Source organism: Podarcis cretensis (genome assembly GCF_951804945.1).
Source record: "Podarcis cretensis genome assembly, chromosome: 17".
Lineage (NCBI taxonomy): Eukaryota > Metazoa > Chordata > Lepidosauria > Squamata > Lacertidae > Podarcis > Podarcis cretensis.
In genome coordinates this window covers 21550629-21575462 of record NC_137187.1, presented here as the reverse complement: position 1 = coordinate 21575462, position 24834 = coordinate 21550629, and the positions used below count along the sequence as shown (strand labels likewise).

General features: G+C 40.6%; 1 protein-coding gene and 1 long non-coding RNA gene across 27 annotated transcripts in view; one reads left to right on the top strand and one right to left on the bottom strand.

Annotated features, from left to right (window-relative positions):
• Nucleotides 1–24834, bottom strand: part of PTPRD (protein tyrosine phosphatase receptor type D) — a 1166566-nt gene that overhangs the window by 139787 nt on the left and 1001945 nt on the right. For 8 of the 26 annotated variants that reach the window (XM_079959081.1, XM_079959070.1, XM_079959090.1 and 5 more), the window contains 10 exons: nucleotides 24349–24459; nucleotides 22983–22994; nucleotides 20584–20853; nucleotides 19646–20227; nucleotides 17355–17488; nucleotides 15698–15842; nucleotides 12760–13065; nucleotides 11743–11936; nucleotides 8278–8304; nucleotides 4212–4329 (listed from right to left, as the gene is read on the bottom strand). In XM_079959081.1, the coding sequence (XP_079815207.1) occupies nucleotides 4212–4329; nucleotides 8278–8304; nucleotides 11743–11936; nucleotides 12760–13065; nucleotides 15698–15842; nucleotides 17355–17488; nucleotides 19646–20227; nucleotides 20584–20853; nucleotides 22983–22994; nucleotides 24349–24459 (1899 nt within the window). The remainder of the gene's footprint in view (nucleotides 1–4211; nucleotides 4330–8277; nucleotides 8305–11742; nucleotides 11937–12759; nucleotides 13066–15697; nucleotides 15843–17354; nucleotides 17489–19645; nucleotides 20228–20583; nucleotides 20854–22982; nucleotides 22995–24348; nucleotides 24460–24834) is intronic. The other 18 variants (XM_079959092.1, XM_079959071.1, XM_079959072.1 and 15 more) reach the window with 6 other exon arrangements.
• Nucleotides 1–24834, top strand: part of LOC307206655 — a 386119-nt gene that overhangs the window by 216122 nt on the left and 145163 nt on the right. The window lies entirely within an intron of this gene.

Genomic DNA, 24834 nt, shown 5'->3' with positions numbered 1-24834 from the left:
ATTTATATATATATCTATATATACATATATATATATGAACAGGTTTGGTATCCGAGTTTGGAGGAGGATCTTAAACCAGTTTCTTGGTTCAAAACTAATGGAAAACGGTGGTTTAAGAAATCAGACTGTGCTTGCGAAAGGTAAGGTAAGGCCTGAGGGAGAGGAATGGGGAGGGAAATGTGCAGGCACAGAGCTCATTTTTGCTCTTGTAAAGTGTAGTTTATCAGACATCTGAATGAGGTCATTATAAGCATATATGCAAGGTTCCCACTCCATTAGCAAGAGACAGTGTTCAGCAGAACCAAGTGGTTAAGTTCTCCCAGGTCTATATCACTTCAGGCTGCAGGTTAGGAACAAGGTATACAAATAAACCATCTTACAAACAAACAAACCCAAACCTCAGCTACTTAGCTTGCACATACAAAACCAATATATCTGTAGGAACATTTTAGTCTAGATTTCATACATAGGTGGAGAAGCAATCAGAAAGGCAACTCTTCCTCTGAACAGCACAATGTAACATTGTGGAAAAAAGCATTATGACTTAATTTTACAAAACTGGCCTGGATTTCATACTTAGCCTGGTTTGCACGTAATGTTAAATAATGGTTTGAATAAACTATAGTTTATAAACCGTGGTTTAGTATTATGTGCAAACCTAGTCCACTGCCTCAAAAAAGGTAAAGGGAAAGGACCCCTGACTTTTAAGTCCAGTTGCGAATGACTCTGGGGTTGCGGCGCTCATCTTGCTTTACAGGCCGAGGCAGCCAGTGTTTGTCCGCAGCCAGTATTTCTGGGTCATATGGCCAGCATGACTAAGCCGCTTCTGGCAAAACCAGAGCAGCGCATGGAAACCCTTTACCTTCTCACCGGAACGGTACTGTCAGGGAACTGCCATCGGAGCCAGAGGGAGAGGGAGGGCTCCAGAGGGATTCCGGAGAGCGTCCCGGGAGGGAGAGAAGCAGCCCATCTTCTGGGGAAGGAAATCAGCATAGCACCAGTGGAGAAGGGGGGCAGATGGGGGAATCGGTGAGGTGGCTCCATGACTCCTCGCTGGAGACCAGCGGGGAGAGCACGGGTCCTCCGCTGCCCACACCCTCCCTGCGCAGAAGGCTTCCGCGGACACTAGGCGTCAAAGAGCTTCTTTGCTGGAAGAAGTTCAAGAAACGCCCACTGACGGATTCTGCCAGTGACTGAGACAGCCACGGGTGAGTGGCTGTCCGGACAGAAAGGGTTCACTCAGGCAACCCAGCCAGGTGTGGCGCCGATTTACGCACGAGCAACCCCTAGAACCATTACAGGTACCTATTTATCTACTTGCACTTTGATGTGCTTTCAAACTGCTAGGTTGGCAGGAATTGGGACTGAGCAACGGGAGCTCACTCCGTTGCAGGGATTCGAACCGCCAACCTCCTGATCAACAAGCCCAAGAGGTTTATTAACTAGGGACAGTGCTGCTTTTGTAGAAAAAGAGGTGCCGGAACTTTGCATGAACATCTCCCTTGTGGCTCCCACCTGAGAGTTCTGACTGAGAAAAAAAAGCCCTGGTTATGGGGTTGCAAGAGAAAATAAACCATGGTTTGCTGTTTACTTACTGTCTTAAAACCATGGTTTAATGTGATGTGTGAACCTGAGCAGTGTCAAGCTTCTGTTTGTGATAATTGATACACTACTGAAGTTTCAAACTTTGGCTAGCGAAAGGCTGAGAACAGAGGTGTGAGCATTTGTTCTGAGCAAAGCATATAAAAAGAACTCAGCTCTCCCTTAGGAAAAAAAAACCAAGTTATAAAATCTTTAGAGAGGTCATACAGTCTATGCAAAATCCATGACCTTCACTAATACATGCAGTATATCTAAACCCTCCTAAGGGAATAGGAGGCAATGTATGGCCCTGAATCCATCCCGCTGCCCCCCTCTCATTTCTATCTAAATGCAACCCTTTATTACAAACCAAAAGAGTGTTTTCTTTTTTAAAAATGGGTCATACCCAAGTACTACCTATTATTACCAACAATACACAAATACAGATGGTTGTATAGCTATTTCCCACCTTTTCCTCACTGCTAACACCTTATTCTTGTGGAAATAGAATCCTGTGCATTGTACTGTACAGGTTTTCTCTTTTCTTCCCAGTGTACGAAGTATATCTCTTTTTTAAAAAAAATATTTTTTATTAAGGATTTTCTTGTTTTACAGAAGTGTAGTGCCTCGTATTTTTTTCTTCTTCTTCCATGTAACGTTTTTACAAATCCGTTTCATTTGTTGAGGCATTAGGGGGAGAAGAAAACAGAAAGAAAAAAGAAGGGGTGGGGTGGGGAGAGGGAGGATGGATGGGGGTGGGGTCGGGTGGCGGTGTTTCTATTATGTTTAATGTATGTAGAGTTTGGTGTCAGCGTTGCTTGTGTTGTTCACTTGTGTTCCTTTGGTGGTGAGAGAGGTTGGGGTTGGCTTAGGGTGTGATTGTTTGCTTGTGATTGGCTGTGGTGATCTCATCTCTTTGCTTAATTTTGACTATTCCCTACTGCTGCGTAAGAGGCAGCTACAGAGCTGAGAAAAGACTATAGATATATCTATTTCAGGCCCTATTTTTCACTTCATTATGACTATCACTGAAGCCAATGGAGCACAAGGAAAAGCAGGTGAGTCCACAGAAACAGAATAATAATAACTCCTTCAGATTTCTAAGAAGAGGGGCTGCGGGGAGCTGCCGCTAAATTATTTATACCGTAAATTGCTTTTACTATTGTGGCAGCTATCTGGGTTTAGACAATTTAAAAAACACACACATTGATCTGTTTTGCCTAAATATATATAGCCACGTGATGTGAGACTTACTATTATTTCTTTGTGGCAGAAATAATAAATTGAAGATGACTAACATGCATTGTAAATCATTTGGTAAAATAAAAAGCAGATTAGAACATTTTGTCGTATATCAGGCTTATTATAGTGGCTAGAATCCAGCAATAGGTCAACAACTGATTGGGAAATTCTCCTGAACAGGCACCACCGAAACTAAGTTGCACAACAGTACCGCAATTGTGTTTTTAATTATGAATTTTGGAAGTAGCTTCACATTTCTGGAATAGTTAGTGACAGGAAGTGAATGACAACATCACAATCGATATATTTAAAATAAAATAAATCCATCTACAGGAATTCCTTCTGCACAAGTACTCAGCTTTTTCTGGTCCCACTTTATTTGTCTTGTCACCAGTTTTATCTATTTGGTAAAATTGTTTTAGTATTTCAAATGTTTTATACACTTAGGCCAGAGGTAGGCAACCTAAGTAACCTGAATAACTCTAACTGCTACTTACAGCTGTTATTATTTTGACTGTAGTGATACTACAGCAATGCATTGCCCATGCTGCACTAAAAGATAGATTGGAATATAAAGCAAAGCTGGATAAAAGATAAACAACTGCAAGATGCAACAAAGATAAAAACCATGAGTAGGCAAACTATGGTCCACAGACCGGATCCAGCCCAATCGCCTTCTCAATCTGGCCCACGGACGGTCCGGGAATCAGCGTGTTTTTACATGAGTAGAATGTGTCCTTTTATTTAAAATGCACCTCTTGGTTATTTGTGGGGCATAGGAATTCGTTCGTTTCCCCCCAAAAAACATAGTCCGGCACACCACAAGGTCTGAGTGACGGTGGACTGGCCCATGGTTGAAAAAGGTTGCTTACCCCTGACTTAGGCCTACCAGGGGCATATCTTGCGGGGGGCGGGGGGCCATAGTCCCATGTCCATGAGCCTGGTACCCACATGCAGGCAACTGCAGTGTGGTTGTAGAGCGACTCAGGAGAGGTGGCAACTGCTTCACTCACCATATACTGCCAGGTGAAGCCGCCATCATGCTCTAGCCCTCATACCAGCCCTGGGTGATGTATCAATACATAGCCCAGGCCTATTCTCCATCTGCCAAGGGCTACATCGGCTGGCTGGGCTCCACCCCGCTGGTGGCTCAGTTTGCCCCCCCCCCATTTTTCTCCAGTGGGGTCGCTCCAGTGTTACCATCATTGAGGGCTAGGCTGGCACCCTCCATGCTTGGTGCACACACCTGCCCTGAGCACAGGAAACAGCTGCTACGCCACTGAGGCATGCCATAGCCACCTACACAAACGGTTTGAGTTTCAATTCGGAAAGCATCAAAGCGCAAACTGCTGGTTGCAAGGAAATGAAAGGAATCTCCATCTATTTACCTGCACCAGTCGTAGACACCAGTCTGGGTTTGCTTCGTGCTCCATCTCCTTTGGTCGTATAGGCCGTCACAGTGAGAGAATAGGTTGTCTCGGGCTGCAATCCCGCTATTATCATTTCCTAAAATGAAGCAAAACAAAGACAAAAACCAGAATGCATATTTAAACATATGCACTACTAAATCAAGATCGTTTTGCCTTGCAATTAGTTGCAACATATAACATTCAGCGCCCATGGCTTTCGTGCGATCTGCAGTGATGGCAAGCTTTTGGTCGGACCAGAATAGTGGGTGAGGCCTTGCAATGCACTGTATTTCACTTGTGTCAGCAATAAGCGTGAAGGCATTTCTGAGCAGCATGCCCCAAGTCGTTTTGTCAAGCAAAAGGCCAAAGGCTGAGTGCTGTTAACTGTACTAACGGAGGAGGGGGAAATCCTTTTGAAATTCACTCTGTGTAGAGTCTTATTCCTGGTGTAGTACAAATAAAGTGGGGTATGAGAATTAGGTTTGATTTACGAATTTACTAGCTGTTATTTAAAAAGTTATGCTATCACTGCCTGTATACCTGAGAACCCTACTTACATTTCAACTTCTAAAGCTGTCTTATGCAGTGCTATTTTTGTAGAAAAAAAGGTGCCAGAACTCACCACAAACACCTCTCTTGTTCTCTTATAATGAGCACTCACACTTTACATTGTGGGTGCCCTTTGCGGGATTGCACGTGGTGCTACAGTTCCCAGGAAGCTTACTGGCAAACAGGGGCTGGCTTGCCTCTCAGTGTTAATTTTTGGAGGTTCACACCCAGCCTCAGTGATCAAGTTTCTTGCTGGGAGGTGGCACCAGCCCCATTTACAAATAGGGGGTGGAGCCGACAATAGCCAGGCAGTCGGCTCTGGAGATTCACCCTACCTACCGTACTCTCCCTTTGTTTAATGTTTCTTGTTTGCAGGTTAACTTTTTCTTCCTGTTTAGCGGGCACTGCTACCAACTTTGACTGGTTGCTGTTGAAGGACCAGGAAGAAATTTTCCTGCATTGGCAGGTTTTGTCTTCCCTGTAGCAATTCGTCACAGCTTTGGTGGTTATGGCCTTGGGTGGAATTCTTTAGTCTTTTCTTCCCTATATTGGGTGTGTGTGTGTGAAGTGGTGACTCACCCCCCTGCGGCGATTCCAGGGTCCCCTCTTAAATGGGTTATACATATGGGTGTCACTGGTCATACACTGAAAGGTCGTCAGTGAACTACCCTGCATGTGGGGATATGGGCTGAGCTGCCTGCTACACTGATGTCTCACAGAGCACCCCAATATCTCATTTACCATAATAAGCCCCAGTTCCCCCCAGGTGGGGGGCTAGGAGGGATACACGCCCAATGCCAAAGCCAAGGTTTTCCTACATTCGGAAGTTTAATAAAGTTGTGGCCTGATTTTAATTCCATATAACGTTGTCAGAGTCTTTATTCCTTCCTTATGATCCCTGGGGGCTGGGGCTATCACTGCCTGGTCACACAATGGCAATGGTGCCCACCTGAGAGATGCCAGAACTGAGTTCCAGTGAGTTCGGGCTGAAAAAAGCCCTGATTTTATGTCATATATGAAGGCTGCATTCATATGCACTGTTCCCAGAAGTAAGCCCAGCTACTTCCGAGTAAAACATGCATAGGACTGGACTGCACTGTTGTAACCCTCCACACTACTATGAACATTCATTTGATGTAAGCCCAACTAAATGTAACGGGGATATTTTTAAAGTTAATATGCACAGGATTGTACATTAGAAAGCCTTTTCTTTTAGTGATTAAAAATAAAATATATACACTTTTATAAAAGTAGGGTTTGTGAAGTGGCATTCAGTATAAGAGTAATTTGTTCTCTATAATCTGAAAGAGCCATTAAACATAATTTGAAAATTTGGTTGCAATGGAACAAGAGAAGATGGAAAAGGCATTTAGTATTGAATACAATGTGTTGCTTTTTTTAATAAACAAAAGGGGGATGAAGATTAAAGCATGTTTGAAACTGGCTCTGAGGGCAGGTTGAGAAAGTTATAAATCAGTAACAATCAAATTGCTAATTACTGAGGAAAGGCTCATAAAGTGAACAGAAGTGGGAACTAATGATGTTTAATTTACAGACTAGGTATCAAGAGTATGATCCAGACAAAATTAAGCCTTTTAAGTCCCACTGATTTACATATATGTGCTTAACACACTCCCACTGAAATCAATGGGACATAATTTGTAATGTAAGAAAGCATGTCCTTAGTTCTTTCTTACTTCCAATTAGTAAACCCTATATGCACTTTTTTCAACACTAATAAAAATGGCAAAGTTGGGTTGCGAATGGGGTTTCATGTATGGATGGCAGTGTTTGCAAACAGATTTGTTATTAAACAGAATGGTTATAAAATGAATAGCTTAATAAACTCAGAGTGCCCATGTGTGGAGACTTTCCATACATTAGTAGAGCTCTGGTTTATTCGTGGACAGCACAGTTGGCTGTTACTATCAACAGAAGACTCTGTTCTTCCCTTTAAATCCAGTTGTGTTGCTTATATGCAAAGGGCTGAAAATAGGGATTTTGGGGTCATGTGACAATCACCTATATATCGACACTGTGATCACCCTAGGAGTAGATTGAGTCCTTTCTGTAAAAAGTATGACCTACCCTCAGAAATACCATACTTTTCCATGTGTAAGACGCCCCCATGTGTAAGACTCTTTTATTTATTTATTTTTGCAGAGGATTGCCCAGAGTTCTAGAGCTTTTTAAAGAGGGGAATGCCAAAAATCGCTCATCCGCCCACATTGCAAAATCTGCCTTCTATCTGTCCCATCGCCGGCAGAAGCTGCCAATCACCCGCCCAACTGCCGAAGCGTCAGCCAATCAACACCACCCATTGATGCAGCAACCAATAACATGCACAATAGCTGCTGACAGCCTCAACAGCAACCAATCAAACGTCCACCCTATGCACTACCCCTGTATAAGACGACCCCCACTTTTTACCATGATTTTTAAAGAAAAAAACATAGCCTTATACACGGAAAAGTACGGTAGGTTGCTTGAGGTTTGTAAAATGCTCATGTATGTGTAGAATCCATGAGTGCAATCACCCAGTAAGATAACAACAACAAAATGGTCGTATTAATGGATAGTAAAATGGGTTCAGTAATATGCATCTGAAAAATGCAATCCAAGGTATTCAGACTTGGTCATTCGGTCATTCTATGAATAACCCTATCAAGCATATGGATTTAATCCTATGGGACCACACAACTCTTCCCAGTTAAATGCTTTTTAAAAATATTCATTTTCAAAGATTGAACGTGGCAGACTGAATCTGAACAAATACTGAATTATCCACAAGAAAACAATGTGTGTGGATATTCAACATCAGTTCACTGACTGACGACATTTCATCAAATGGAGAGAGGAAACTAGAATATAGATCCACCCTCAGTTTCTGGGGCTTCAGTTACAAGTGGAAGAGACAGTATGGGCGGGGGAAAGAGTACAGATTAAAGAGTATCTTTTTTAATGGAGATGATGGAATCTTAGTTAATAATGATGGAAGTGACATCTGCAACAAAGCTGTTTAAACATCACTGGCACACAGCCAGTACCAATGTATATTTTCACAAATATACATTTAATATGATGTGTCAATAATGGAAATGGGCATCATGTTAGCAGCTAAAAATAAAAGTAATTTGTTTTATAACAAACCCTGAGTGCATTGGGACCTGAAGGTGCAGAGTTATCAAGCAGATGGGAATGAGTACATGTTTTGTGTTATTTGAAGAATAGTTTCCTGGAGTGCATTGCGAGATAAAAGTTAGTGCCAGTGACTGAACAGACGAGTATGCAAATTCAACACACTTAGAAAAAAATCAGCACTACGCCAAACCAAAAGGAAAGAAAAAAGAAGGCAGAAAAATCCAAATGCCATAGATGATGAAATAAGGTGTTAATCCATGCACATGTGCAAACAACCAAATGTAGGAAAAAATAAAGATTAAAGCGGAGAAAAAGCCACCACACCTTTTTGATTGGCCAGTCAGTTTTTACTCACATGTTCAGTAGTATCATCATATTCCCACTAATTGAGAGTAAAGGATGTTGGGAAGAAAAACAGAAGAGATAAGGAGATATTTGTAGCCTGGGCTGAGGCAACTTTATTCTTAGGACAGAAAAAAAAAAATCGTAAAAACTAGCTTGCAAAAAATCAGCCTGAATTTAGCTCCTTAAAAAAAAGCAGCGTGACTTGTTGCCAAAATTGTAAATAAGTAACAGACTCTCTTCCTTCTAGGAAAGTAGAGATCCCAGTCTGGAGTGCTTTTATTATTTCATAGTAATGTTTCATGACTGCATTAATTTGAGCTGCTGAGATGTAATGAAAGGCTACATTTTGTTTAATCACATGCTACTAAGCCATATTCATTTTCATTTCTATTTTACCTTGTCAAAATTAATTCAGTGCACCTGTTTAGATTAATAGAGGCAATTTATATGTACTTGAGACTTCATGTCAGTAATGAAACCCTATGACCAACAGCACATTTTCTCTGCTCCTTCTATCATCTAAAATTGGAATCTGACTATAGTCCCCCCCCCAGGAAAAAAAAATATGTTCAAGAAAGACACAACACAACCATATTGTTCTTCCCCTTTCTTTCTTTTTTACATCATTGCCCAGATTCACAATGAAGCAAAGGCAGAAATATTTTGTTCTAATGGTGCTAAAAACATTGGTGAGAATAAGGAAAGGGGTAGCACATTCAGAAACCAAGGAACACATCAGCAAAATAGAAGTGATTTATATCTCCACAGGGGGAAAAAGTTACAGTTCCTCTTTGAATGTACTGCAGTTATCACAAATTGTTTCCATCTAAACTGTTTAGAGCATAATATCTGATGATTATGATTGTCTATTGCCATGTTTTCATTCAGAATCAATCTTAAATGGAATACTTTTGTGGGATACATATTTTATGATACCAGCACAATGAACTCAAGAATTTCAAGCTCATAAAGCACATAGAGATAATTAAAATTCTATATTTTTGAAGCTTCCTTAATGTGAACAAATCTATTCACTCAGAACATAAATTCTCTATTATCTGTTACAATTTGTGAGAGAAAAAATAAGCAGTTTTACACTTTCACTACATCACACCAGGAATATCTGTAATAATATTAAATCTAGACATAACTTATTACTAGGTCAATTTTCATTTAAAACACACTGCTCTATATGTAATGTATGTAATTGAGTTCAAAACCTATAATACCAAACTCTAGCTGATACTGCACTTGATCCAACCAAAATGATTTATTTCAGTGGAAGGGATTTAAACAAATGCTTAGCTTAAATGATTTGAAATTAATGGGACTTAAAATGTTTAACTTCAGTTGGGTCTTGCTCACAGAGGTAGTGACAAATTAATGCAACAACAGGACCCAGATTTTTTAAAAAATAAAAATCCTACTGATGCAATTCCTGGAAACAGGTTAGAAAATTCCTGCCAGTCACAAGAAAAATACATGAAATGTTAACTAATAGTCATAACATTGAGAAACATCTTATTTCCCCTTATATTACATGAATGTAAAGTAAGAGGAAAGTAGACACAATTGATCTTGCTTATCAAATACACAACAGATATAGTTCCCAGTCTAGAAATCCTTTATGTGAGGCTATCCCAGTGGGGTACAGGATCAGGTTTAAGGTGCTGGTTTTAACCTTTAAAGCCCTATACGGCCTAGGACCCTCGTACTTATGGGACCGCCTCTCCTGGTATGTCCCACAGAGGAACTTACGGTCTTCAAATAAAAACATCCTGAAGGTCCCAGGCCACAGAGAGGTTAGGCTGGTCTCAACTAGAGCCAGGGCTTTTTCGGCTGTGGCTCCAATCTGGTGGAACGCTCTGTCACAAGAGACTAGGGCCCTGCGGGACTTGACATCTTTCCGCAGGGCCTGCAAGACGGACCTGTTCTGCCAGGCTTTTGGTCAGGGTTCAGTCTGACTCCCTCTCCCCTTTCATAAGAACTTGCATGAAAGTGGCCTCCCAATTTTTCTCACAGGCCCATATAAGTTCAGCAGTTGGGCCTGGCAAGCATTTAAGGTCCCCAACCCTAATCTGCAGGTTGCCATCTGATTGGATTTTATTCTGATCCTGATCTGATTTGAGGATGTATTTTAATTGATTGTCTGATTTTATGTTAATGTGCTATACATTTGATGTTAGCCGCTCTGAGCCCGGCTTCGGCTGGGGAGGGCGGGATATAAATAAAAATTATTATTATTATTATTATTATTATTATTATTATTATTATTATTATTATCCCAGCCAAACGGGGAACTGGTACTGTCTCTTCTGATAGTACCACCGACCTAACAGAGAAAGACAAAGGCAGGAATGAAAGTTCAAATTCTGCATTTCAGGTGCACATCTTTAGAAATGGTGGTTTCACCCCACTGCAGTGCGACTGACTACTTCATACAGATTGCTGCAGATCCAGAACGGTGATTCATTTATAGGAATAAAAGTTTCAGAGGTAGGTAAAAGTAAAGGCAAAGGACCCCTGGACAGTTAAGTCCAGTCAAAGATGACTCTGGGGTTGTGGCACTCATCTCACTTTAGGGCCGAGGGAGCCGGCGTTTGTCCACAGACAGCTTTCCGGGTCATGTGGCTGGCATGACTAAACCGCTTCTGGCACAATGGGACACCATGACGGAAACCAGAGCACACGGAAAGGCCATTTACCTTCCTGCCACATTTATTTATTTATCTACCTGCACTGGCATGCTTTTGAACTGCTAGGTTGGCAGGAGCTGGGACAGAGCAATGGGAGCTCACCCCGTTATGGGGATTTGAACCACTGACCTTCTGATCAGGAAGCCCAAGAGGCCCAGTGGTTTAAACCACAATGCCATCCACATGGTCTGACTAGCGCAGTTGCTTAGAGCATGGGGCTGATAACACTAAGGCTGAAGGTTCGATTCCTGCATTAAATGCTCCTCAGGACATAGCTGTCAATGTTTCCCTTTTTTTAAAGGGAAATTCCCTTATTCCGAATAGGATTCCTCACAAGTAAAGGGAAAAGTTGACAGCTCTGCCTCAGGGTCCCTTCCAACTCTATGATTCTATGAATTTTATGAATGACTGTTGGCTTCTGAAATATTCAGGGCACTCTGTGGCAATAACCTATTGGAACAGGAAGGAGGCATTCCATTTTGCAGTTCAAAATAGAAGACATAATTACACTACTAAATACAGTGGTACCTCAGGTTACAGACGCTTCAGGTTACAGACTCCGCTAACCCAGAAATAGTGCTTCAGGTTAAGAACTTTGCTTCAGGACGAGAACAGAAATTGTGCAGTGGGAGGCCCCATTAGCTAAAGTGGTGCTTCAGGTTAAGAACAGTTTCAGGTTAAGAACGGATCTCCAGAACGAATTAAGTACATAAGCAGAGGTACCACTGTACAGCATTATTATTTTTTGTTACGTGAATTGACAGAGTATGTTTAATTACCTGTGCATCAGCCAACATGATATCCTTCAGCATGGGTTGCCCCCTCGGCTCTCCATTTTCCATTTTCACATAATGCACCTGGTACCCTCGGATTTGACCATGCTGCTTATTGGGCACTGGTGAACGCCACAACACTTTAACAGCTGTAGAGTTGACAGCCTCTACCTCGACTTTGCGAGGAGGACCACTAGGAACTGGAACACATCAGTGGATAAAAGAAGAATTACAGGTACTTGTCCAAAACAACCAGTGTCTTTTTCTTTCTTTTTCTTTTGGTTTTTTTTTTTTTAAAGCGCAGACCCACTAATCCTTCCTCGAAGAATACAAATGAAAACACCCAACAAATCTGCTCTACATTTCAGTGAAAAGATCAAAAACCATGACTGATGCAAAAATGGAAGAAAAAAGAGTATTAGAGAAATAGAAAAAACATGTAAAAACGCACAAAAGCCAAGGAAGATGCTTTGAGACTCAAAGCATTGAAGTACAAAGAAGTAATTTAGTAATCAAAATAATAAAAACCAAGAAGACTTTTAAAATGTTGCTTGTTTTCTGATTTTGTTTATTTATTTTTTTAAGTAGGGGAAAAAAGATAACGGGAAGGGGTGCAGTCTTCAGTGTTCAGATACGAAAGAGAGTCAGCATCCAAAATATTTTTTTTTAAAAAAGGGAGCAGCATCAGTTTTCCAAAAGAGAAACGCTTTAAGGGTACTCTTAAAGAAAGAGTTAAAATCAGAAGAGCAAAAAAGTAAGAAAGAAAAGGAGGGGGGAATCTTCAAATAGAAGAAAAATATACACGCTTACAAGGGGCAAAACTTTAAAGTGTTATTCTTCTGCGCATATATTTCAAAGCAAAAACAAAACAAATGCAAATGCAAGCATTTGTGTTTAAAATATTTTGTAAAACTCATCAGGGGTCAAAAAAGATGAGCAGAGGGGGAAACGGAATAATCTTAGACCACACAAAGACAGCAGATTGAGAGAGAGAGTCAAACTGACGTGTTGGATGAAACATACCATCTTCATCTGTTCGGATCAACACAGATTCACTCTCTGGGCCAGGTCCAACATCAGTGTGGGCTGTCACAGAAATCCGATATTCAGTCCATTTTTCCAACTGTTCCAAAAGGTACTGTGACGTGTCCGGAGCAATTCCCAAAATTTCGTGGGGCTTGTCATCTTCTCCATCAATTCCAGTGTACTTGATGGAGTAGGAAGTGATAATTCCGTTCTGTTTTTCCACTGGCGGAGGCTGCCAACTTACCAAAATACTAGTGGAGCTGGGGCTCTTGCAACTAATGTCTTGAGGAGGAGCTGATGGCTCTAATTTCAGTAGTGGGTTAAAGGAGGATTTGAGTGTGAAAGAACAGAAGTGGTTGAAGGAAAAGGGAAAAAAATGAACAAAAGGAAAAGAAAAAAGAAAATAAATAACGAAGGGAAAAACCAAGGGCAAATCAAAATCGCAAACTTAAAAACAGAAACTTTAGATAATCTTATGAGCCTTGGCTTATTAAAAGTGAACCAACTGAAAATGAATGAACTAAAAGGTGGAAAGGGATGTAGGGGAAAATACATGAAAATGAGCCTCAATATATTGTTACCTACCTGTGATTAAAAATTCTTCTTGAAATAAAAACATCAAACATGATACTTCTATGTGTCTACTACCTAAGCTTTTATGTTGTATGCTTGCTGGTTGATCTGTTATTTTTAAGTTGTTTTTTTAAAAAAAATATTTTGGCATGTCTGACAAAATAGCCAGTCTATTATACACTATGTTTTATATTGATAGATAGAGAGATAGATAGAGAGATATATCATATATAGATATCATATATCATATATATCATATATAGATGATCTATCTATCTATAACCAGTCTTTTATACACTATGTTTTATAGATTGATATCCATATCTAATATATATCTAATTATATATGAAGTGCCATGAAGAAAAGAATCAGAACTATTTCGAAACTCAAACACATCTAATAGACATAAAATAAAAACCATCACGCACCACCAGGTTTCTCTCCCCTCTCCCAACTCCACTTTTCTTTATCTTTTCTTTTTTACGACTGCAGTGGCCTGGAACATGTCTACTACAATTAAGGTTCAAATCAAAAGTCTTTATTTCAAACATCAATTGTAGCCAAAACACTGTAAAACATGCAGAATCAATAAGGGGGTTGTGCTAATCTTAGACAAAGGTTTACCTACCATGGAAAAGTGACAGGGCTGATGATTCTGACTGCAACTTGTACTTACCCTAGGTCCAGTCTCTCTTTTATATTTTAGCTCCTCTTGGAGAAACCTCGGCTAGCAAAGAATTAAAGTCTACCAGCGATTTCATAATACATACAAACTATCACCAACCCACCGCCACACACAATACACAAACAGCTAATATAGAAGTTTTCCTAAGCAAAACCAGTGTGGAGATTCCTAATGAAATCTTATGATTTACTTTACTTAACCAAAAGTTAAATTCATTCGAAATAGAACCAAAATGCATGTCCACAGTAGTTTAGAAGCAAATGTCATTAAAATCTTAACACGTTCATCTCTTTGGGGTACAAATCCTATCCACACAGTAATAATAATAATAGATTTTCCTCCAGTTGCATACACAGAAATTACTTTTTAAAAATCCACTTTTAGATTTGAAATATTTGGGGAAATTGGGAACCTTGACCTCTTTCACATGCATTACTTAGAAGTCCCACTGATCTCAATCTGTCTCCTCAAGTCCTTTTTGCATCTCTTTCCCAGGTAGCAACACAGAAAAGATTTTTATTTTCCTGTAATTCCTCCCTCTGAGACCTAAAAAAAATACATTTCCTAAACATATTTTTAAACTTTTAAAACTCAAAGCGAAAGATGAGCAATCCACTTTTGTTTGCCTCAGTTGCTTCTGAGGATTCCAAAAACATATTGGCTGTGTCTAGATTTCACTATCGACCATGGTTACAGTATGGGAGGAAGCCTTGGCAAGTGTTTGCCCTCCCACTTCTGTGTGGCCACAGGGAGATGAGAAACTTTAGTTTCTATTTTTGATTAACTGCTGCTTGCAATTTTGTCCGAAAGCTGTGCTTAATCGTAACAGTTGTTTCGATGAAACAAGCCAGCTTGATCACGCTTGGCCTGAGGCTGGCTTGCTTCAACAGAGCTTACTTAAGATCAACCACAGTTTAGGATTTAGGCACAACACAAAATGTCGGTTGAATGTTATTTATTTATTTAAACAGTTTTATATACCCCTTAACTACAATAGTCTCTAACTGTTTTATAAAGATACAGTGCAAAATAAAAATAAGAAATCAGCTAAAACTATAAAATTAAGCTTCAATTAAAATGACTTGCTGGAGGGAAAAAGGCTTCAGTAGCTGCTGTAAGTTCAGGAAGGAGGGGGCCTGTTTTGACCTCAGCTGGAAGGGAGCTCCATAAATTTGGGCTCACAATACTAAATATGAGTTGTCCATCCAAGCCACGGGAGGCCGCTAATGGTGACTCCCCAGAAAACCTCAGTGATCAAGCAGGGATATAAGGAATTAGGCAATCCTTGATGTATCCTAGACCCAATCTGTAAAGAGCCTTGAACCTGGTTCAATAGTATAATTTAAAACAGAAACGAAAGCTTTCAATTTCCTCAGTTATACTAGAGGAATGTCAAGGGGTGGGTGTGCGAACCTTAGACTTGCACAGATTCATAACTGTATGATAAACAATGTCTGGATGCACCCTTTGTCTCGTGACAGGGGTTGGGGGTATCATGTTACTCTTCTAAGAAAATGCTATGCTTATAGTTCTTCAAAGTGTATTGACCTGAGTGTTTTTAGTTAAATTTTCTCAATGTAGCCATAACTGAAACATAATAGGATTTCACTCACTTGCCAACTAGCTTGTCAACAAGTATAAAGAGGAGAAATGAAGTAATCAAAGAAAGACACCTACTTGACTGCATCGTTCTAGCTGATATTTCTGCCGTTGAAGCACCGAGGCCTTGTGGAGAGCGTGCAGACAGACGGAAGTAATACAAACTATTTGGTTTTAGACCTTGCAAGTGGTAAGTTGTAGCTGGATCAATGGAAATCCGCTGCTAAAGGGGAAGTCGGAAAGGGGGAAATGAATTTAAATCTAGATCTTTGGGTCTTTGCTTCTAAAGAATTTCTAACACTCAATCTCAAAACTTCTATTCCAACGTAAGGAGCAGGTCACAACCACTGCCATCACAGTGTGGTTCCAGCTCCAGGCACAAGCCATTGCATGTGGATTAGCTTCATTACACTAAATCCTAACTTTCCAGAACGGTACCTTACTGGTAAGTGGTTGGTGCCTCTCCATGTGAAGCTGGCTGAACTACATCAGGCACAGGGAATCTCTGCTTCGCATGCTAAAGTAGTGATTCTCATTTGGCCTGTAGACATGTTTGTTTCGCAGGCACACCCACCTAACCTATACCTGACATCATATGCCATCAGATGTGGGCTGGGTAAAGCAGCCAACTGCAAAGGAAGAATCAGGAGCCCTAAAGTGTGCTCCCTATTATTCCTTTGCACACAGGGTTTGCATTTTGTGCCTTTTAAATTTGGTGCAAGAAGCACCACCACTCAAATTGGCTCCACCCGGAGGCTACCAATCAGAGCCGACTCCTACTGCCACTGGGGTTTGTATTTTGGGCTGTATTTAAATTCTGTGCCAAATACAAGCCTCTGGGATCAGCTCCCGATTGGAGCTCACAAATGGAGTTGATTGGTGCAAAGGAAAATGCTTCCTTTGCCTGCACAGTCTGGAAATCAAACCATGTGGGCCAATGAACATATTGCTTTTGCACGCTGCCCTGAATTCAATGCAATCTACAAAGAGATGGCCCCACCCATCTGTCTAAGCAATCAGTCCATGGAGGCTAGAGGACGTCAGAAAATAAAAGAAAAAAAAAACAATTTTACCAATAACTTACTTCTGTTTCAAAGCCAACAGTAAAATATGCATCTGTGTGGTTATACTTGTACAGTGGAACCTCAGTTTTTGAGAATCTCGGAGGCTGAACATTTCGGAAGCCGGAAGCTGAAAACCTGGAAGTAATCACTTCCATTTTCAAAGGCACCTCTGAAGTCAAATGGCTTCCGCTGCACGTTTTTCTTTTTTCTCAATGGATTTTACCAACCACCCATTGCTCCTCAGTTTTTGAACATTTTGGAAGTCAACCAATCTTCTGGAATGGATTATGTTCGAAAACCAGGGTTCCATTATATTTGTTACAGAAATCAAGATGGCCACTTATGGAAGTATAGTCTTGGAATTACAGCAGAGAGTTTAGTTAGACAAACCATAGTTAAGATTTTTGAAGGGGCTATAGTTAGACAAACAGATCAGTTTGCATTGAACTGTCTTTACTCCTTACATTATAAATTTGAACATCTGGAATCAGAGCACATTTAGGGTTGTAGACAATATAATTCAGGCTGCAATCCCATGTGCATTGAATGGGGCGAACATCTGACTAAACAAGCAACCGGGTAACCTTCAACTAACAAGAGGCTGACTACCTGTCTATCAACTTTCAAGGCCTGTAAAATGTGTTCCAAAGGCATAAAGCTAGTTCACTTACCTCTTCTCCGTGCTCTCCATCTTTGTAAACAAGATCATAGTTGGAGATTGTGTCAGACCGTGGAGGGGTCCAAGAAAGGAGTATGCTTGTTTCGGATTCTGGTTCAGCTTTGAAGTTCAATGGCTGCCCTGGGACTGATGCAGGAGGACACAATATCAACATTCAGTAAGTACATTTACTGGGGGCAGCGGGGAAAATTAAGAGTTGTTTCCTGCAATTATAGACTCCATGCAGACCACCACTTCCAGGTTTAGGTTTCTATTGAAGACCCACTAATGGAAGCAGCCAGGTTTCATTTCCAGTAGCGTCACCTTCCCAAGAGCATTCCAAAACATGCATTCCAAACATGTCACTTTCTGTTCCGCTGTTTGCTCAGCTGGGAATTAATCACCCAGATAGTCCTGTTCTTTATTGCAGTTAATACTGTTGCTTGAGCAGCCTTTCTTTACACTGTCAACATACTGTTTACCAGACAAAATGTTTCTGCACATTGCTTTGATCCAGCAGAGCCACTCGAGTTATGACAGTACTCTATATACATGACAAACAGGAATAATATGAACTTCTCTGTGTCTTAGCCAGATAAACCATCCCCTGAGCCTGCCTGTTTCTTGACTAAAGGTAAATGCAGGTTTGTGCTTACTGCTTAGACACTGATAGGAGAAAACATGACTGTTAGATACTATGCTAGGGGGAAGAAGGAAAACCCTGCTCTTCTCCACACATTTGGCAATTTAACGCTGTAAAACACAACAAAATCCTATGGGCTATTTCAATCACAATCTCAAGGAGTAGACAGTCTCTTTAAAAGTTTGTGATATGAAAGGAGTTCAGTAAATAGGTAAAAAGGGTAAAAAAGGTAAAGATAAAGGACCCCTGACAGTCAAGTCCAGTTGCGAACGACTCTGGGGTTGCGGTGCTCATCTCTCTTTACTGGCCAAGGGAGCCGGCGTTTGTCCGCAGACAGTTTTTCCGGGTCATGTGGCCAGCATGACCAAGCCACTTCTGGCGAAACCAGAACAGCATACAGAAACGCCATTTACTTTCCCACTGGAGCGGTACCTATTTATCTACTTGCACTTTGACGTGCTTTCAAATTGCTAGGTTGTCAGGAGCTAGGACTGAGCAACAGGAGCTCACCCCGTTGCGGGGATTTGAACCGCCGACCTTCCAATCGGCAAGCCCTAGGCTCAGTGGTTTAGACCACAGAGCCCCCCACATGGTCTAGGTACTTGGTCACAAAGAAGACTATCATTGAGGAAAGAGGATCCACTTACTCCCTCCACTGCCCCATGAACAAACATAGAGCTAGGGGACACCCTCTTGGGGTTTTCATGATGTAGTGGTGTTGAGTCAAAAGTGTAACTGTGCTCTCCAAGTTAAGGATTTTAATTTTTTTTAAGCCCTAATTATATTTCTGTATAGCTTACAATGAAAATATCAGTGTATCAGCAGTTACAATGAAAATATCAGTGTATCAACAGTTACTTTGCAAGGACTAGTATGCAGTGTTGGACTCTGCTGGTAAAAAGGGAGATTCAAATACTGACTCAACCATGAAGGGTACTGAGGTCTTGACAAAGTTATTATCCGTAATAACTTTGTTCTTATAAACTTGATTCATGTGCTGCTTTTAAAAAAAATGTTTTTAATTTGTTTAGTCTCCCCATGAGAGCTGTGATTGTACTGGACAGGCAGTAAGGGCAGGGCATTATATATATATATATATATATATATATATATATATATCCCTGACACGCATGAGTACATAAGTAGGATGTGCTGGATTTCAAGTAGTTTTTCAATTTTTATTTTTATTTTAACAGGGCAGGGACGTTATATTCCAAGGAAGTTATATTCAGTGCGGAACTTTCATTTTTCATTAAATATTTGTCCTGTGAGGTCATTTATCATTACAAAAGCAGAATATGGAAATGGAGCTTCTGAAGGAACTTGAGAAAATTTCAACAATATACAACATGCAAATGGAAACAGCAAACAAACAAAGTTTCAGAGAGGCTGTTCATGGCATAAGAACTGTTAAAGGTGAGTACAATACACAAAAATGTCAAAACTATTCATTACTGAATAAACTTCATGGTAAAGTCAAAAAACATAGATCCCCAATCCAACTCACAGTTTAGACATCTGGATTTAGAATATGTTTTTGAAACACTTTTACTGCGTTCATCTATATGTACCTTTGACTTTATTGCTTAGAAAAGTCAGATACCAACCCTCCAACCCACCCCAGCCGTACCGGTGAGAACTTTCTAGAGTTTTCCTCTTACCTCCTGTCTGAGTGATGACTTGAATGTCACTAGAAAGAGGCCCATCACCAACAGAGGTAAAAGCAAGAACTTTCACAGAGTAAGTTTTCTGCGGTATTAGATTCCCAATGGTGGTTATATGGCTGTCGGCCACATTATGTTTCAACCAGCTGTTGACATGTTGGGAGGGGTCCATGGTGTAATAAACTCTGTAGCCTTGTATTTGTCCGTTGGGTTCCTCAGGTTCTTCCCACTGCACCAGTATTGTGGTTGAGCTCAACATACGGGCTTGTACATTGCGCGGTGCGCTAGACGGTGCTTGCTCCGAGGTCCGCGTTGAAACCGGTTCACTGGGTGGCCCCCGCCCAATGTTGTTGACAGCAACAACTCTGAACTCATACTCGGAATAAGGACTCAAACCGGCGACGCTGTATCGAGTTGTGGCGACTCCATCAATTTCCTTATAGAGTTCCTCAGAGTTTTTAGGTTTATGTTGAATTATGTAATAAGACACTGGCTCGGGGTTTCCAGAATCCCAAGTCAAAGTAATGCTTGTTGCTGTGCTTTCTGTTACAACAGGAGTTCCTGGAGGTTTGGGTAAGGCTGCAAGAAAATAAAAGACAATTTATTCAATTGGAAGGAAATTACACCACAGCACCATGACTAGTTTTTTTTTAAAAGTATAGCAATGCAGTTTGGCGAAGGGACACATACAATTCAAAACAGAATGCTGTTTTATTCAAGCATTGTCAAAAACAAAAACAAAATATTATGGGAAAAGCATTTTGTTGCGACAATAATTTAACTAAACATTTGCGAAGGAGAAAATTGATGTTGCTCTAAAATGGCAAGCGGCATCAGAGGCTTGGGGACTTTTGGTTCATATGCAGAAAATTTGTGTTGCGATGGTAAAGATTTATCTGTTGTTGTTTTTTTGAAGCAGATTGTATGCCCCTTACCTTTCACAGTTATCTGTGCTATTGCTTCTATAACACCAAGAGTAGACATAGCAACACAAGTGTAATTTGCAGATTGCCTGACGTCATTTAGCTCCAGGACATTCCTTCCTATTGGCATGTCATCTTCCGGAGTAAGATCTTCTGCTCCCAGCATCCATTTCACATATGGCATTGGAGACCCCACAGCAACACAGGTGATGTTAACACTCCCTCCGGGCATAATTTCATGGTTGGTGGGTGGGATCGAAAACCTTGGTGGGACCCGACGAACTGGAATAAAACACACATAAAGCTAATAACCCATACAAAAATGGAGAACATAGATCTTGCACACAAGAATACATGCATTTATAGATACACTTTCAACGATTAATTGCTACTTTTATTTGCCGAAAATAAAATATAGACCAGACAGGTATATTGTCTGTACATATTTGTTTACATTTATTCATCAATATCTTTAACCACATTCATACAAAGCTTCCACCCCCACCCCAGACCAAGTAGGGCCTCACAATTAACTAACTATATACTAACAATACACCAAACACCATGCAAAAGATACACACACATACACACACATATATATGCATGTATATTCTGTATGCATATGTATACATATATATGCACAGAAGAAAACTGGAGAGTCGACAGCATGCTTGAGTTGAGTATCAAAACCAACTTCAACGCTGCACACTTCCAGCTGATGTGAAGAAATGTGCTGCAACACATTGTCACATCACAGCCCTGAAACACATCACCTACGGTACACGGAAAAATGCAATTCTGATTTGCTGTCAGACTCAAAAAGTGGATGCAGCCTCAAGACCTCACACTAACACTGAAACAGACATGGGATATATATAGATATATATATAGTCACAGGAGAAGAAACAAGGCAAAGCCAGTATGAGTACTGGTTTTGGTCATGCAGGCAAGCAAATGACAAGAGTCTATAGGGAATCATGCTTAGGGAGGAATGATAGGAGAGAGAGAAATTGTATAGGGAAACAAAAACAATTAAAAGGAAAGGGAAAGGAAACATATTGGGATAGAGAATAGTTATTTTTTAAAAAATGTGAACGCAAGATAGTTTAAAAGAAACAGGGATATTAAGAGGGTAGGACAGGGAATAGGAGGATATTTGTTTAAGCTTGGGATTATTATGAAGCAAGTATACGGTGGCAGGGAAGGAGAAGAACATTAAAACATTCCGGGTTCCATGGCGTTCACACAGAGGGGGAAGCAAAATAAGCTGCTAGGATTAATAATACTACTAAAAGCAGCTCTACGTGTACAAAATGAGGGACAGTGATATCTAAACTATTTAGCAGCAGGGCATTGCATTAACAGAGTAGTTAATATTTAAGAAAACACAACACTGAGAAAATTACCAGGCAATAACAGATCAGTGTTCCTGTTTCAAATATTTTCTGTGTGCATGTGTGTGCATGTGTAGCACAAGAGGCAACAGAGGCCTGTGCTTTCATTGCACACAATACGCTGTGCTTTACGGGGGCCTTCAAAACAAGGATGTATTTGATTCAGCAAAATAAACAAACCGATTCGTAAATAAATGGCTACGGTCCCGGCCGGAGAACGTTAGTCATAATCACATCCCATTGAAATCAATGGGAGGTAGGTTAGTGGTCATTAAATCCGTCCACTGAAGTTAATGGCAGGGGGTGGGGAATGGTTTAGCGTTATACGCCGACAAGTGTGATTTAAGAGCGGCGAACTTTTGCTGGATTAAGGGGCTACAAATACAAAGCAATCATTTCATTACCCTTTGCACTGAATTGAGATAAATTTCTAGAGATTCGATAGGGGCTTACGGTGATGGCCTCGTGAGTGAATGGGACTGGCATAGGGAGGACAAAGAGCGAAACATGCCTTCAGCAGCCAATCAACCGAGGTCACACAAAGCAAGTGAGGGGCAATGCAGAATTTGTAGTACTGAAAGAAAACGGAAAACGGAAAAAGAAAAAAAACTTAGGAGAAATATTAGTCTTCATGCTTGGGCTGCTTAAAGGAGCATCTGCTGGAACTCATTCCCGTATCAGCAGGCATTAACAACGGAAATCAAAGGGAAATAAAATTGAAGAAGGAAAAGAAGATAAAAAGAAGCAGAAGCAGGAACACTGACCAGATTGACAACTCCTTGAAGTGTTAAGTGTGTTACTGGCTTGTCATGCACCCAGCCTCTCTCCCTCTGTCTACATGCACAACGATACCAGCATACATTAGAAGCCATGACCGGGGCATTCTCTGCTTAAACATAACATCAACTTAAAAATAAAAAGGCCACAATGCAGCTACATTCATTTCATTTGTATTCTTTGTTATTGGTTTAATTAATAGTTTTGTAAGGTGGGTAAAAAAGTAAAAAACACACCAACCTTCTCGCAGCTCTGAGGGATGTAGGGGGTTTGATGCAGAACACAATGAAATGAGGAAAGGAGAAAAACAAGGGAAACACAGAGAGAGTAAAAAGGCCATATCAAGGCTTTCAACTGCTACTTGAACAACTACTTGTTCTAATCAAACCTTACTACCTCAGCTCTGACCGTAAGCAATTTCTCGCAGCTATCGCGGTATTAGGAACTAGCATCATTTGAGTGGGGAAAGAGGAAGTCCTTCAAGTCGTAACGGCACACATGCCTCATGCAAGGAACACTACTTTGAAAGGAAAAGGACCAGATAGCTTCCTAAGGAGGCCAAAATAACCTCCGAACCCTTTCTAGTCAGAAAGCTAAATCATAAATATATATTATAAAAGTTTTGTACAGCGTTCCCCACACCAAAGTAATGAGCTAACAGCTGTATGAACCGAAATCTTCCCTCATCTTTTTTCCCTCCCCTTCTCATTCCAAACCACCCTTTATTTTTGCAGGGAGATGGGATTATTTGTATAAATTATATAGAAAGGGGTCTCTCATTTCAGAGCCAGACCCTGGAAACTGTGCCAGAAAGAAGCCACTTTAAATATATAAAACTAAGAGCTTCCATAGGTTTAAAAAGCAATCGTGCCTGTTACCCTTACAAGAATATACTTTTTATGAATTTATCCTCCCAATTCATATTTATCAAAAAAGACAAATCTGTCTGCACCCCTCCCCCTTTTGAAAAATACAAAGAACAGCCAGTTCATTACAGCAGTGGCAGGGATTACGTATTACTGATAAAACTTCAATTTAAGAGTAGGTATGTATATATATATATATTTATAGCTCTACGAAACTAAGCTTAAAGAAACAGAGAAGGCAGGCCACACCACTGTCCTCTTCGGCGAGAATTTCCAAGCTAAGAACTTTTCCTTTTCAGCTCAGAAGCAGAGGTCATGTGGGTACAACACACCTCAGCACCCCTGAGTTTCAATTAGAGCTAAATTAGTTGCACAGCAAGCAATCGCATTAGGAATTATAAACCAAAGAAAGGAGAAGAGGAAAACCCAAAAATAAATGCAACGCTCAGGTCAATAGTCAATGCAGGAAAAAGTAGAAGTCAAGATGTAAAAACGGAAGCATACTTACAAACCTTAAGTCCACAGGGGTGGATTGGACTCAAAGGTGCCTTTATTCATATTCCTCCCCTTGTCAAATTCATACTCTAAGCCTTTTTTCCAATGTTTATTTTCCTTTCCCCCCCCCACCCCTTTGCCCAGATACTTTTGCTTATTACTGTAGTTATGGCATAGACCCCGAGAGTAACTTAACGCCCCTTGCGCCTGACTGAAGGGTAGATACCCGGGTTTATCATTCCTACCTCTGACATATAGATTGGCAGGGGCAGAATACCGTGTCCCTGCACTGTTGGTTGCAACACACTCATATTTGCCTTGGTCAGATTCTTCACTCAGTTCGATTTGGAGGGCACCTGTAAGGATATAAAATACATTGCCAAAGAGACTGTCAATGAAGGGTTTTTCAGCTCCCAACGACACACCGCTTAATAATAATGAAAAGCCCTGTATGCGGAGGTCCACTCAACGTCGGTTCATTTTCTCGCTACAGTGGCACAGACAAAAAAAAATAAATTATGATGTGATGAAAAAAACAAAGAGATTATTTTTTTCACACCATCAATGCTAGCACAGGAAAACAATCTGCATTTGGCAAACATATTTTCTAGCACAATATACTGTTTTCTCCTAGACTATTAAAATGAAGATGGGTGAGACTGCTTCAAGGAAATATGGCTTTAAAACAAAGCATAGGATATTAGGTCATAGGGTTGTCACTGTTTAGCTGA